Source organism: Acanthochromis polyacanthus, chromosome 1 (assembly GCF_021347895.1).
Source record: "Acanthochromis polyacanthus isolate Apoly-LR-REF ecotype Palm Island chromosome 1, KAUST_Apoly_ChrSc, whole genome shotgun sequence".
Taxonomy (NCBI): domain Eukaryota; kingdom Metazoa; phylum Chordata; class Actinopteri; family Pomacentridae; genus Acanthochromis; species Acanthochromis polyacanthus.
The window spans coordinates 11,473,421-11,490,162 of NC_067113.1; the positions used below are offsets into that span (position 1 = coordinate 11,473,421).

Sequence of the window (16,742 nt, forward strand, 5' to 3'; positions counted from 1 at the left end):
GAGGTAATAAATGGAATCTCAACTACTGACTCCTACAGCGACAGGATCTGGTAGGACTGGTTAGCATTGTTTGCTGGAATGGTTTGGGTCCACTTGTCTGCTTATAGGCAAGAGTCACAGCAAGTCAATACAAAGCTCTCCTGAACACGAAGCTCTGCTGGTTGAACACCTTACTGAGGCATTTCATGTCGTTTTTTCAATAAATATTTTGGAACATTGCACCATTTTTAAGTTACTGACTGAAGTGACACAATGGTGTTGGACATAGAAACAACATATACAACAGCTTCATAAGCAAATATTCATCTTTATTTTCCACTTATGTTATTTTTCTCCTTTGACATATAAAAATAAACATTACACTAAAGAGCATTATAAAAGCACAAAAAATTGAAAACACAGATGTCTATATCTGTTACTGAGACATACAATTTTAGCAGATTGACACTGAAAACAGATGCAGCAGCTCCGTCATGTTGACCAGGTGCACTTCACTATCCAACCAGAGACTGAGTCTGGGACTCTTTCGTCAAGGGTTTTCATTTTCACACCTTTGTCTCTGTGACTGGAGCCACTCATCCGTCCTAAGAAGCTCAAATGCTGTCATTTCAAAATGATCCTCTTTGCACATTCTATACCCACGTCAAGCACACATAACCTCACAAACCTGCTGACCTTCAAAGCTCAACCTAAACATCTTTAAAGTGTATTTAAATATTTAAGGTTTCTTTTTTCAAAAATCTACATCCACAGATGTGATTCAGAGCTGGCATTTACATTAAATAGTAATAAATGCATTTCAACATTAAAACCAAAGTCATTTATATTGAATTTCATTCATAAGACATGACATGGGACATGGGAGAGATCTTCATGTTCTTGGAAGCAAAAATCTTAAGGTTCTTAGGGTTCTACCAGTACAGTTCTCTCCTGTCTATGCATGTTGATGAGTGGGTGTGCTTTGACCTGAGGGCAAGCAGCTACAAGTGCCAATCATTTACTGTTCACGGAAATATGGCCTGAAAGGGCTGTTTTAAGCCCACTTAGATTTTAAAAAAGCAGAGAAATCTCCTTCAAGCATCTCTCCTGTTGAGACTGTCAACTAGAACTGGTGAGAACCACATTGCTGCTACAATCTCAGGGATTTCCAGCTAGCTATGGGTTCTCATGCATTTCCTTTAATCACTCTTATTTGAAATTTAAATAAAATGCATCAGTGAAGGCTAGTGACGGCTTTCTCTCATTTTTTTCCTGTAGATGTGAAGAGAAACACCTTGTAGCAGAGCTCAGGTGTTCTCGTGTGTCGAAGCTTCTGTGTCTCATTGTTCTATAATTCTGAATCAAAGAGAATTCATGGGACTTTTATAACTCTGCACTTACTGCCACCTGAAAATGGATCTCTACAGAAAAATCCAAACCAATCACCAACAAAAAGCAAATTACTAAGTATTCTACACTTTTGATAGGGCCTGAGGTGGGTAGCAGTAAGTTACTCAGTCTGTTGCCTGTACTTATGTTACATGCATTACACTACTAGATATGTGTTTTTATGGATTCATGGCTGTTAATCACACTCATATTCTACCAAAGCCATGCCCCCTGACCTTGTCCATAGCATAAAAAGCAGGTGATTTAGATGACGAGGCACTTTAAGTCTCACTGTTTCTTCATATGAACAGACCACAGTGCAGAGAGCAGATGGTCGGAGGCTTCACATCAGAGGAACCTTTAGACACTGAACTGACAGAGAACAGCCAGTGTGTCTGTTAATGTTAAGATGTTTAACAGTATTTCATGGTCCCTGCTTTTCATTGGAATGTAAATACTGAAGCACAGTTTTTTTGTTGCAGTGAATTATACATTTTAATAACAGTGCTTGTTTCTCTGCATGCAAATTTCGCACCCAAAATATTCCACCTGCCACTATTTTGCTGGAATGCCAGCAGCATCCTTTACTGAGCTCCACCCATGACGGCTGTGATTGGTTTAATGCAATACAAACAAACAAGAGGTCATATTTCCCCATATTGTAGCAGAATCATGCGGTGCCACCAGACATGATGCACTGCAGAATGGACTAGCAAAGCAAGACTCGTCATCATTCATAGCATGATGAGGAGACAGAGAGGCAGACCACCAGTTATATCTGCAGGAATGCTTCAGATACGCAGCGTCTTCTGTCAGGTAAAAGTGAAAATGAACACACCTGTGTTTAATAGATAATCCATGATAGAACCTCGCCTTATCTCCTAATGAGCATTTGTAGTTTCACTTTTCTTCAGGACTTACTTTCTATTTATTTTTTTTAAACAAACGACAGAAACAGACATGTCCTCTCGAACATGTTGTCTAAATCAAGAACATTCTGTTGAAAAATTAGATGATTCATTTCTTAATTTGCTGCTAGATTAGGAGGAGGCCCCAATAACTCTCCTAAAACCTCCAGCTGATCCTAAATGCTGCTGCCAGAGTTCTGACAAGAACCAGGAACAGAGATCAGGCGTCTCCTATTAGCTTCTCTTCATCAACTCCCTGTAAAATCCAGGATAGAATTTAAAATCCTGCTTCTAACATATAACACTCTTAATTACTAGCTCCATCATATCTTAAAAACCTGTTAGTTCCAGATCATCCTAACAGAGTCCTTCATTCTCAGACTGCAGATTTACTGCTGGTTCCAGAGGTTCCAGAAGCAAAACCTCCAGCTATCAGCTCCTCTGTTGTGGAATCAGATCCCAGTTTGGGTTTGGGAGGTAGTCATCCTCTCTACTTTGAAGATTCGGCTTAAATAGAATATCTTTTATTAGTCCCACAATATTTATTCCGAAATTAATTATTTAACGTTCCAACCCATTTCCACAAAAGCTGGCACACCATGGTGGGACATTAGCAGCAGCCAGATACTAGTTTAATACGACGTGACCTAAATATGTAGTGGGCGACGGGAATTCATGGGACTCAGAAACACCCCCACAATTTAATCAGTTGTTCTTTGTGTCATTTCTGATACGTCCACAGTGGTAGATTTGTTGTAGGATCACAATCATGTGATCGCTGAGCTAGCGTTCACTTGTTGCCATGGTTACCATGCCGCTATCAGACGCCGTGCTGCTATGAATCCTTAACAAATCGGTGGATCCAAACTTTAAGCCGTATCACTGCCGAAGTCTAATCATTTGGTCCTTGTGTCATTTCTGACCGACCCTGAAAACTTCATTTAAATCCCTGAGTCTGTTTTGAGTGATGGGGTATCAGAGGAAGGATTCACACACGCTGATCGTCACATAACTCTGCAGTGTTCTTTGGTGGAATAATTAATCTAATTTACCTCATTCTTTCAGTGCTCTAACGGATCTGGATGCAACAGTTTCCATCATGGTGATTTGTCTGGTCTGTTGTCCGCTCATTTCAGCCGTTCTAATATGTTTAATATGTGAATTCGGTGACGTACGTGCATTAGGTTTGCGCTGGGGACTGCTCTGATTGGTGGAACTCACAGGAGGCGGGCCAAAATTGCGGGAAAGTTGCGGTGATTGGACAAAATTGCAAGGTCGCCCAAAATTCGCAGAGATTGGTTGATTTCGCGTGAATTCACGCAATCGCAACATCATGAATTCTTGGAGGGACTGATACAGTCATACATCACACTTGCATATCGCTAATTCTGTGTCTCTTCTGTCCACTAGTTTGTGTTGTGTCCTCTCTGGATCTGGAACTTAGGCCTGTTTTCGGGAGGATTAAAGAAGGATTTTTATCTACTGGAAACACAGGTGTGTGTTCACTTCTTCACCTGAGGGGGCCTCTGAGGTTGAGATGATGTCAGACACATCCTCATCAAAAAATAAATTGAGGAAAAGTGTTGGTCACTAGTCACAAAACAGTTATTTCAAAAGCTGCTTTTTTCATCTGACATGTCTAGTTATTTGAACGACTATCACTACACTTGCATCCATCTTGGTACTTGTTTTTACAAAGTAACTATACTCTTTTTTTGGAGAAGAGTTTTTCTACAAAGAATTAGTTGTGGTGCAATCCGCTGATTTAAGCAATCAAACAGTGATTAATATGGAGACCACCTCATTAGTCATGGGGTTTCAACTGTAGGAACAACTTTTGGAGAGATTCTGAAGTCCTGCATTTGTATTTGACATGAAGTCGTCCTTTAGCGAACACTGCACAGCCCTGAATCTAACACCACGTCCACACACAATCAATAAACATCTGAACATAACTCAACGTATGCAAGCTCCAGTGACATGTCTGAACACATTACTGACAGAAGAGGCAGTCGGTCAAAGACACGTAATGGACAAACAGCTTGGTGCTGTGCTCAGAGCCCTTCATATGCCAGAAGCTTGCAGTACAATAACACACATGACAAAGCAAACATGGATTAGCCAATCTTTAGCCCCCAGGACTCCCACGCTTGACAAGTGCACCTCTAAAAAATACAAAAAACACAAATCCATACACAGTTTAAGAAACAGTGTTTATGGATTTTGAAGGCTAAATGAGGGAGTTTGGGCTGCAACCAGAAGCCTTAAAAAAGCTCACGTGACATCTGGGCTACAGTTGGACAGACAGATTGTGGGAAACTGTGAGCTCAGCTGGAAGAATGTTTTCATGGTCTGAGAACACCAAAACTGAGAGGCTAAATACCATGTCTGCTGTAAGCCACACAATGCACATCATAAAACAGAAGTTCCAGCACGAAGCAACCCCAAAGGAGAAGCACCTCCAGAAGAGAAGCAACCAGAGGCGAAGTAATCCCAGAGGACGTCTCTGTGCAGCAGACAGAGTAAAAGGTGACATGAATGTAGCAAAGGAAATCCGTGAGGAAAACCTGATGCAAGTTACCTGTCACCTGAGAGATTCATTTTTTAGCCAGACAATAAGCTCAAGCATGTAGTCAGAGTTACACCAAGAGAGCATTAAAACATCCAAACCAACGTCCTGTCTGATTGAAGGAGCAGGTCTCAGTCCAACCTGTGACTGGACTGTCTTCATAACACCTGAGCAGCTTTTAAGAGGAACAGCAAAAACCTGCAGCCACCTCAACATGCTGAGACCCATCCACACACTGAAGCAGCTTCTACATGAACTCCTACTGACTGAGGGGATGAATGGAACTTGTACTTAAATGACACTGGTCTGTTTTTACACTGTAATGATCTTTTTCTATTAATCAGAGTTTTTTAAAAAAAAAGCCACATTCAATCTACTTTGATTCAAACCTGTAAATATGAACTTTTTTTAAAAGCACTCTGATTCATCCAACCAGGGAAAAGGGAGAATGAAATCATAGTGTAAAAAACACTGAATATTAAAATGTTCATAAAATAATTAGACATTTAGAAATGTATAACCTATTTTTTCATATAGGTTCTTGTTTTTGTAATTGTTTTAAATTTGTAAACCATGCAAAAGATGACTCTAGCAGTGAAAGCAGATACAAATGCAGATGAAGAACAGAAACTGTCAGCTTCATAGGTCGTCTTCAGTCAACGTGCTGTCAGTTAATGTGGATCATCACAGGTTTTAACACGTGTTCATCTCAACGTATATGAAGTGCTGGGTGAAAAGTCGGCCTAATTTCAGAAAGAAGTTGCTCTTCTTCTGCAGCTCTGGATGAAAACTCATTATAGCTACCTTGAAATTCCATTTCTATACAAAACCAAATCTTCTCTCAATTCCAGACTAAAAAGGGCACTTCCTCTGTTCTAGTCCTTTATTCCTCCTACCGTCTACCGTAGCTCTGTTCAAGCCACTGTCGCACATCCTTCAGACTGTAAAAAAACGGCCCCTTCCCCCCCAGGTAGGCAACCTTTCTCTGTTGAACTATGCACAGCCGTTCGTTGGACACCCCATAAGCCACGTTAGCATTGTTGTCCATGCAGTCGGCCACTAACTGACACTGTGGCGGCAGAGAAAAGTGCTCAATCAGTTTGCGTGCTGCTCCCATCCTCTCCTCCAGGTTCTGGTGTTTCCGGAAGCTAAAGGAGCAAGAACCCATAGGGGGCGCCACCCAGCCGTCGGACGGGTGAGCCTCATCAATGTACACCAGCACAAAATCAGCCACGTCACTGAAGTCCTCCACCAGCTGCCGGAAAGCAGGCAGGTGGCTGATGAACGGGGGTCAGGTGGCCGAGCCAAAGTTGACCACCAGAGGGCGGTCTGATGATTCAAAATCCAAAAGGCGACACTCATCTCCATTCTGGATCTTGGCTCCACACGGGACACTCGCCATGCTGCTGATGGCGCTGCTCCACCGGGGGCCGTCCGGCACCTTCACCACTTTGGAGTTGGGCGCCTCACAGCCAAGTTTGACCTGAAGAGGTAAAAATATGATCAACATTTATTCACTGTGAACATGTAGAAGACACAGACAAGAAGTAGGAGTGCTTTTATGTTCTGATGATCTTGTTGTGCTTCTTCTAAAACTACACTACACTCTCAGCCAGTGCTTTTTATTTGTTTGTATTATTTTCTACATTGTAGAATAATACTGAAGATTAACACTTTTTTCTTTACAACATAATTCCACATGTATTCTTTTATAGTTTTGATGGTTTCCGTATTAATCTACAATAAATTCAATAAATATAATCCACTGAATGAGAAGGTGTGTCCAGACTTTTGACTGGTAGTGTATGGATTATCTCCCTGCTGATTCACAGCTGGACAACAACACATCTTTAAAAGGCAATACACAACAACATAATACAATGAATAGAGAACATAAACAGCTTTTTTCTCCCTCTTTTTGCATCTATTCACAAATACCAATACCAATTTGAGTGATTTTTTTGTTCTTTAAAGTCCATACATTTCAGAATGTCTGAGTGTTTGTTTGCATCACTCCTGTTTTATTGACAGCAGCTCTCGAGCTGAAGGGACTCCACCAGGTTGTACAAACTTGATAATCAACATTTATCTCAGCGAGATGCGACAGTGTTCCAAAGAGCTTCTTGTCACGTTGGGAATGTTTCAGGTGTGACATGAAGGTTAACGGGGTTGAGGTCAGGTGATTGTACATGACAGCCAGCACTCCTTGGTCTACAAGCCAAAGCTTTGAGGTGTGTTTGGGTTTATCCTGCGGCTGCAGTATGAATCCCTCACAAAGATAAAGCACAGGCTGGACAGCAGCATTACAATCATAGTACGACTTAATGTTACATTAGTTTTTTTTAGCCGGCCTTCTTTAGAGGAAACTTTGGAGCTGCAGTGTGTGATTCCACAAACACTGGAGGTCACTACATAAGATTTTGTACTAAAAAAGTATTTGGTTCATTTATGTTCTTTACAATCTTTCAAATTACTGATTAGTTTTATTCACTGACAAAAAAAGGAAAACATGTGGTCTCAGTTATGGTCTTGAAACATGGATTTTTATGTAGTGGTAAAAAAAGTTAAAAAAAAAAGTAAATGATGAATATTTGTCATGGTTTTCTTTGACAACATTAACACTAGGTAGTCACATGACAGCCCTTCAGACCTTCAGTCCAGTAGAAGCGGCATGACACATCCCTGAGCAAGACAATGAACCCCTACTTGCTCCTGATGGGTCGTGGTTAGCGCCTTGCATGGCAGCTTCTGCAATCAGTGTGTGAATGTGTGTGTGAATGGGTGAATGTGACATATCATGTAAAGCGCTTTGGATAAAAGCGCTATATAAATACAACCATTTACCATTTAGAAGCAACATGGCACTACAATGTCCCTCGAAATGCACCACAACTTGAACAACAACAACATAGAGAGTGAATGGGATGCTATGAATTGACGGATCCCGTGGACACGGTCCAGAAGTATTAAGTCTTGTTGCCCTCCTCTCCTCTTGGATGTGGTTTAGAGACACTACACCTTCTCTGAGACTCAACAGTCTTCTTTCAAAACCTTTTAACCAAAATATGTTTCCACAAAATATTACAAAGTCATCGCTGTGGTGGTACTGTTGGTATACAGCAAACTGTCCACCTCAACTACTGTGATACTCCATACTAAGGCCTGAGTAAAAGGAAATGACTGTCTGTTATTTCTGTAAGATACGAAGGTCAGTCAGCTTGAAAAAGTTCAAGAATTCTGAAAGTTTCATTGAGTGAAACGGGAAAAACTACCAAACTTTATGATGAAACTGACCATTCCAGGAAAGGAAGACCAGGAGTTCTCTGTGCAGCAGAGGAGAAGCTCATTAGTGTAAGCAGCCTCAGAAATCAAGAGTTAGCAGCAGATTGGATTAGAGCCACATCAGTGCTGACAGAGGTCAGGCAGCGAACATCTCAACAGCAGCTGCTGGAAGGAGATTGAATGAATCCGGCTTCATGGTGGAGCTGCTGCAAAGACACCGCTACTGAGGAAGACCAAGAAGAAGAAGAAGAAGAGAACTACACAAGGAATCACACCAGTGGAAACTTGGACATCTTTCAGGCGATGGAATCTAACTGCAAAAAATTCCTCACATATTTCTTCAGTTTTGCCTTTCTCTGAACAACGTGCCACACAAGTCATTTAATTCTCTCAGCTGCCGGCTTCGAACAGAAACAAAGAAAAAGAGAACATCAGTCCAGTTTTAGCCTCACTCTACCAGCTTCCAGTCTGCTTCAGAACTGTTTTTTAAGATTTATTGTTTGTTTTTAAGGTGTTAAATGGGTTGGCACCTTCTTATCTATCAAAGTTTTTCCATGTTCACGCTCCAGTTATAGCTCTGAGGTCAGCCAATCACATGGTCCTTAAAGTTCTTAGATCCAGACTCAGAAACAGAAGCAGAGACCATTCCACCCAGTCTGTGGAACCTCTTACCTGTTGAAACTAGAACCACTCTGTCTCCTGATACCTTCAAGCCCTCCTGAAGACACACACGTTCTCTCTGGCTTTAAACTGTAGTTGAACGTTGACACCTTGATATACGTCACTGTTTATCTTGCTCTGTATGTTTCCTCACAGGTCATGTTTTGAGCCTGTAAAGCTCTTTGGTCAACCTTGGTTGTTTTTAAATGTTCTGTTTAAATAAAGTTGACTTAATTCTATCTAAAGTCTAATTTATTTCTTTTGAGTCACCTCATTGAGAACACAGATAAAAACAGCAATTATTTTAATAACAAAAGCATACATATAGTGCAAATCAGAATAAAATCTATTTTTAATATTATTGTTATTATTATTATAAGTTTGGACAGGGGAAGTAGTTTGCATCGTTGTTATCATGTTCTAATTTGTAGAGCACAGATGAAAACATCCAAACTGTGAAATAATAATTATGTAGAAAACAATCAAAGTAAGAATGTCATATTAGAGATTCCTCATTGCTTGGGCTAAAACCAGCCACATGCTGTGTCTCTGTGAGTTTGTAAAGAAGGTGAATGGATGGTTTTCTGCAAGTGAAGCACAGAGGAGGGGATGCTGTGGTTCCCTTTGCTGATGAGACTGTTCAGCGTTTAGTCAAAGTTTAAAATTAGTTATGTAGTTCCTGTAGACAGAGGGCTGGAGGGCAGGTTTTTAAATAAGAGGTTGGGCACAGGAAGTCTTGAAATGTACTATAAGATATATGTACTATTTGTTCAACTACTGCTACTACTACCTGTCTGATTGTGTTACTTATAGTACTGGCGTGACTGATGGGATCCTCACAGTTAATGAGCTGCAGCCTTAGTGGTCCTCATGAGTTCTAACAGTTAACCGCACAAATGGGCATTAGACTTTCATAAATACTGAATGTGTAGTGTGGACGAATGATGACGAATAATGGGATAAAACTTAACAAATCATCAGAAAAGACAAACCTGCTGGAGTGTTTGGACTCCAGTACAGTGATGTTGGTGTTAACAGTGATCCTAGGTCAGCTATCCACAGCCCTGATCCTGCTCTGGTCTCTGATTTACACTTAGAAAGGTCGAAACATCATGAACCAATTAGAATTAAACAGTTTATCAAGAAGTCCGGCCCTAACAGATGCAGTAAAAGTAACAGAAAGGTAAAACAAACATCCTCCAAACACAAACTGCAGACGGTCTTCAATGGAGATCTGATAGGAAGAACAAACACCCGGCTGTACTGTGGGTGTGGAAGGGCTCCAAAGACAAATCTGGTTTTCCTTGTTCATAAACACAAACTTGCACTTTGTTCCACAGCAATGTAATCAAATCTTAATGTTAAAGGCATTGGAGGAGATTTAATTTCCTACGACTTTGAACGTAGCATGCGCATGCGCACATACAACCTCTCCCTCACCCCACTCTAACCTCCCCCCTCTTAACATTTACGAAGAAACGCCCCCCTCCAGAAACTTGCGTAGCACTCATGAAGTTGTCTTTTACGGCTGGGTCCCCCTGGATCTTTATCTGCCATTATGTAAAAAAGATGAGCAAAACAAGTCGCCAGCTAACTACGAAGCTATACCAAAATAACACATACACAAAACACGTAAGTCCAAGGCGTACGTAATCTACGTAACTAGGCCTGAGCCGGAAGATTTTTGATTGACAGGAAAGGGAGCAAACCAAACGCCTCGGTCCGAGCGCGTTGATTGGCTGATGTTTTTCAGGTCCTGCCGTGTCCACAGTTATTTTTTTTAATTGTTTATTTTTTTAGAGACCATACATACAAGTCCACTAAAGGTCAGTATATTCATTTTATGTGAATCAGACAAATTAAACAAAAAAAACATCCTCCATAATGCCTTTAAATGAAAGTTATGGTTTCAGTCCTGAGAGCAGTTGGAAGATGAGCAGAAAAAACAAAGATGTGGAAATCAGTGTTAACGCAATAATAAAGTGAGCAAACAGATTGGTAAATCATGATAGCTGAGCTGCCCTCAGACTCAACTTCATGACTGCAGTGTTGTCTGATATAAAGCAGGAGAGCACAAAGTACTGGACTGCAGGATAAATTATCCTTGTGGACAGCGTACATGTCAGTTATCCTTTTTTTTTTGTTTTGTTTAAAGGTCAGGACAGCATCAGAATCTTCAGTTTTGTTCTGCTTTAGTTGTTTGACAAAGAAAGACAAGTTATGGACATGAGAACATGTAATATGAGCTGCAGACAGAGATCAGATGAGACCTGAACCAGGCTTCTGTGCTTCCAGACGCTTCACATGGAGGGAAACAGGAGAAGGAACTAAAACCATGTTGACTTTGTAACTTTAGAAATGAACACAAGTAAAGTGTAAAGGTGCCAGATTTTGTTCAGATAATGGAAGACAAGAAACAACTTTTAAAGAGAGAGTTTTGATCTGTTTTACTGATTTACATAAACCTTTGATCTTGTAAGTTTAACCAGTCAAAATGAATGAGTGTTCAGCTGAACTCCAGTCAGCAGGTTGACTCTGAAAGGTGCACCAGACTGGACCTGACTGGACAGGTGGGACAGGTGGGTGAGAAGGCTGAGGGGCCCCAGTCAGACTGTAAACCTACCTACTACTGCTCCCCCACTCCTTACTCTTTCTCTTTCACACCACAAACATGAAAAACAAGTTGTGCTGCCGACTACCTGCATGAGAACAATGCCTGCTCCAGACTGTGGTGAAGGTGTGGCCCAGAGGCAGTGAGTTAGACAGGTGGGGACGCAAAGCTGTAGCAACAGTGTGGAGTTGAGTGGATCAGGTATGAAACGGAGGACCTTTACCTGTTTGTATGCGTCCAGCAGGAAGCTGTTCCAGATGGAGCGGAGCCCCTCGGAGGTCAGCATGCGGCGCCACTCTCCGCAGCCGGCGGACCTGGAGCAGCTGAGCAGCGACACGGCGCGCTTCAGCAGCACCACGGAGTCGTACAGGGCAAGGAACAGGCAGTTGGAGAAGAACCCGGGCAGTATCTGGAGTGTCACCAGCAGATCCTCACTAGCTGATCCCATTTTGTCTTTTCTGCGAATACACGACCGCAGGCGAGTCACTGAAGAGCGTTCATTACGCGCAGCGCGGCACCGCGGCTCCTATCTGCTCTCCTCATACTCACTGATCTGCGCCATGGACTGCGCCACGCCGTGCGCACAAAATGAGTCAAGTGCAGCAAGCAGAAGTTGTGTGGCGGCCTTGTCTGTTCTGCTCTCCTTTAGGTCTGCCCTGTGGCGCACTCTGGCTCTGTTTAAAAGGATGGACATTGTAGTTCATATGAAGCTTATCTCTGCTGCAGGATCCTGACGTCAGATGTAGGCCCAGTGCAGACCTCCTGCTCCTCCTTTCTCCTTCCTCTCCTCCCTCACTTCTGGGCACCCACACAGATCCACGCTTTTCTCTCTTTTTATGTGTTCTGGAAATAAATGTGCAGAGCTGAAAATGAACACATGAAAACAAACAGCCTGCAACACAAGGCGAGTTTATTTGTGTAGAACCCTTCATGTTCAAGATGATTCAAAGTGCAACACAACAGTGATCACTATGGATCAGTTATTTCTTCTTCATCTAAAGGGGATTTTGTAGTAAGATACAGTGTCAGACTTTTTTTTAAAGTATTATATTCACTTTGCTCCTGGTCACAGCAAAGTGTTAAATTCAGCTACTTGTGTGATATTAGTTATTAAAAACAGACACGGAGAGATCTACTAATAGAATATTAATAATAATGTGCTGCATATAGAGTCTGTTCATTAACACTTACCTTTCATGATAAAACGTACCTTGCAGTAATTAGATTACTTCCAGATTGAACAGCAGGAGATTTGCTCTTATATTAAAACAAAACAGAACTGTTTAGATGAACTATAATATCATTGTTTTATACATTTTCTGGACTCAGACATGTTGAACCGGATCACAGTTTCTACTTTTTTCTTCTGTAGAAACTTTTGTATGATTTTAATGGTGTGCTTTGGGCCATAATCAGACACAAAAATTCCTTTACTGCCAAACTCCTGCAGACTGGGAGTCATGTCATTAATTATTGTTTTGGTACTTTCACAGGCATTTATGCAGATACATATCATCACACCGCCACCTTCATTCTCCACCATCAGGACCACAGTCACTGTACCTGGTCTAATGTATGTGGGTCTAATCTGACCAAAGAATGTCCTCCCAATATTTATCAGACTTCTTTTCATTAAAAAAGTCTTTCTTCAAAGCTGTACAGAAGCTGACATTATCAACTGTCCTCCTCACTGTCAGAGAAACCACCACGCCAAGTCTGAAGCATGTGCACGTCTGTTTTTCAGAGTTAACTTGTGTAAGTAGTGCACAGTCCACAGTGTTCTGATTCTAGGAGGATCACCGCCATGGCTCAGATGATTGGTGCTATGACTCTCCTTCACCTCAGGATTACTCTACAACTGCTGACCAGACCTCCAGTAGTTGTTTCCCTGTTTGTGAAGTCTCACAGTCAGTTTTTTAGATATTGTAGGCATCAAAAGTTATGTTGTTCTCATTTATAGTAAAAGTTTAATTTATGTGTACTTTGAAAAGTTTGTAATTGTTTGTACCTCTAATGGTTACATGATTTAAATGCAGAACTCACCAGTTCTCTGTAGGCTCTGGGAAATGAGGCTGTCTTTAAATGCACAAAATAAACATTATAGCTTTTCAGAATTTAAAAATAGTACATGTAAACATAATTTTAAATTCATATTTCTGTAATCTGTTACAGAAAAGTAAAGGACAGAAAAGCTGCTTCCATTTAACCCTTCAGAGACCCCAGCTCAAAGATATGAAATAAAATGTATGTTTACAGACGCTGTGAGTGGGATTGACTGCAGGTTTTACTTTTAGGAGTATTATGTCTCCTAAATCCCCAAAACTAGGTTATTTAGTTGGTCAAGGTTAGAGTTAGGGCTTCATGCTGAGGTTCAGCAGAACACCGGAGTAAAGAGCTGCTGCAGGACAACTCAGACTACCACAGGCGATGCTGAAATGAAGGGCTGCATGTCTGGAAATCAAGCATAAAGGTAGTCAGTACTCTGTCAGTGAATTCTGTAAGTAAGCTGTACTGTACTAAATTACTATTATCACTAACTGAATCGTTATAGTTTGAGCTATCAGCTGTGTGTCCACAGTACGTTACTTCTTTGTTAAAATAAAAGGGAAAAGCAGCAGACACAAATGTGAACTGATAAGCCAGAGGTAAATATTAAGCTGCCCTTAACCTTTGCACAGCGACTGCATAGACTAGTGTTGTATTCAAGTGAATGCAGCGGATTGGATTATCAACACAGTGGACAGACATAGCAAAGGGAAGAAAACGGGAATCAATGTGGAACACCGCTCCAATGATGAGTTCACTGACCGCTGTATGTTGTATGTGATGTGTTCACTGACCGCTGTATGTTGGATGTGGTGTGTTCACTGACCGCTATACGCCGTATGTGATGTGTTCACTGACCGCTGTATGTTGTATGTGATGTGTTCACTGACCGTTGTATGTTGTATGTGATGTGTTCACTGACCGCTGTATGTCGTATGTGATGTGTTCATTGACCGCTGTATGCCATATGTGATGTGTTCACTGACCGTTGTATGTTGTATGTGATGTGTTCACTGACCGCTGTACGCCGTATGTGATGTATTCACTGACCGCTGCATGTTGTATGTGATATGTTCACTGACCGCTGTATTTTGTATGTGATGTGTTCGCAGATCGCTGTATGTTGCATATGATGAATTCGCACACTGATGGTCATATTAAAATGTCTTTGAATGGTGATGTGTTCCATTATTGATGTGTGCACTGTGATGTTACTGCTCAGGTGAAAGAAACAACACAGTCCACCCCTAATCATCTATGGAATGTGTTTGTTTTATGTGCAGGGTTGATTTAAAAAAAACAAAAAACATAACCTTATGAAAGACAGAATAAACGTTGCATTGCTTTAGATAACAGAGCAGTAAAGAAACAAGTACAATCTGAAATGAAAAATAGGCCAGATGTTTAATATTTTTTACTATTCAGATTACCTAATACAACCAGTATATCAATGAAAAATCAAAACAGTTATTTTTAACATGAATAACTCTATTTTTGCTTTTTAGTAAATTTAACAATGGGACTCATACAACAGACAAAGCAACCACATTTATATAGTACATATACACTGCCATATCTTTATTTACATGACATGGAGAAACACTGACATAAATATGGATGAATCCTCCATGATGCCACTTAAAGGTTTCATGAACAGTGGTTTTGTCTCTTCTAAAAATGAGCAGAGAGATGGAATATGCAAACATCTATGATATGATCACTCACGTAACTAGAAAAGCCCTCAGAAACCGCAGTCCTCCCTCAAGGCTGCTCATTTGTCAGAAATGCAGCATTTATTTATGAGTTATTGATGATCAGAAATCACAGCTCCATTGAATATAGATGTACCCACAAACTAAATGACCTTCCTCTGAGTACAGGCGTGTGTTCTGCAAGTGTACGTTATGCACGGATACCGAATCACGTGACCTAAATATGTAGCGGGTGACGGGAATTGATGGGACTCAGAAACACTCCCACAATTTAATCAGTTGTTCCTTGGATCATTTCTGATGGATAAGTCCTGATAAGTCCTCAGTGGTGGATTTGTAGTAGGATCACAATCAGCTGATGTAGTGTTCACTTGTTGTCATGGTTACAGTGACGCCGTGCCGCTATCTGGCAGTGATACAGAAATCTTTAACAAATTCATGGATCCAGACTATAAGCCGCATCACTGCCAAAATCTAATCACTTGGTCCTTGTGTCATTTCTGACCTTCCCTCAAAATTTCATCCAAATCCGTTGGTCTGTTTTAGAGTAAAGTTGCTAACAGACAGACAGACAGACAGACAGACAGACAGACAGACAGACCAACGCTGACCATCACATAACTCCACAGTGACTATTAACTATTAACTTTTTAAACTCTGTTATTTTGACTGCCTGAATGAATCAATATGAGTCAGTTGGTGGTCTTTTTTTAGAAGGTAGAGAGTCTTTAAATCTTTAAATTGTCTCTTGTCCTAACAAACACGTGATGAGATTATCTCTTTGAAACAAATTAAAGAGCTTTAATAGACTAAATCGGGGAGACACCTTCTCAAGCCTGAGAAACAGGATGATTTGGAACAACTTTTTGCATTTTCAGTTCTAAAAAATGATTTATGAATCTTGTTTTTTACTGATTTAACATAAATAAATGCATTGTCTCTATGAATGTCAGCAGGTATTTGATGAAAATGTACTTTAAATACTTCAGATCGCAGCTGAATCTGCTTCAGTGTCTGGTCTCCAACACTCTGTGGGACCTCTAGAGAGAAGCTGGATGCTGGATGGTATGTATCTTACTGATATGATCAACATCCAGTCCCTCCTTGAATTCCTCTGGGGCTGAATCACCCAACAAAGAAAGGTAGGATATCCTGGGATGATCCTCAAAAGACCCACTCCCCAATCCAGGCATTCAGTATGTGGTCCTCCCTCAGCACAGAGTGAGAGTCAGGCTGTCAGTCCAGACACCCCGCTGCTCGTCTATGCTGCTCCCATACAGATCTCACTGAATGGCATTGAAGCGATACCATATCCCAATAATCTCACACAGCCACGGGGAAGGCTCGCACAGAGTGAAATAATGTTTGCTTGCTGCAAGTCTTCCAAGCTCATGTCCTCCTCCTTTGTGGCTGAATCTGATGCAAATGTTAGAGAAAGAAAAGAACAAGCTACTTAACATGCTGGTTAAGACTGAGGGCATTTTCACTCCCATGGTGTATCACACAGGTTTCACCAAAACAGTCTAAAATACGATCCCACTGCAAAGTTCCAGATCAGAAGCACAAGATTGTCTGCCTGAAGCTTT

At 41.0% G+C, this 16,742-nt stretch overlaps 1 protein-coding gene across 1 annotated transcript; it reads right to left on the reverse strand.

Moving 5' to 3' along the window:
- Window positions 1-287: 287 nt before the first annotated feature.
- Window positions 288-12,368, reverse strand: dio2 (iodothyronine deiodinase 2). The gene is made up of 2 exons (XM_051941411.1): window positions 11,622-12,368; window positions 288-6,328 (listed from the first exon to the last, which is right to left on the reverse strand). The coding sequence occupies exons 1-2, from the start codon at window positions 11,844-11,846 to the stop codon at window positions 5,738-5,740; spliced, it is 816 nt and encodes a 271-aa protein (XP_051797371.1). The 5' UTR covers window positions 11,847-12,368; the 3' UTR covers window positions 288-5,737.
- Between the last annotated feature and the right edge of the window lie 4,374 nt (window positions 12,369-16,742).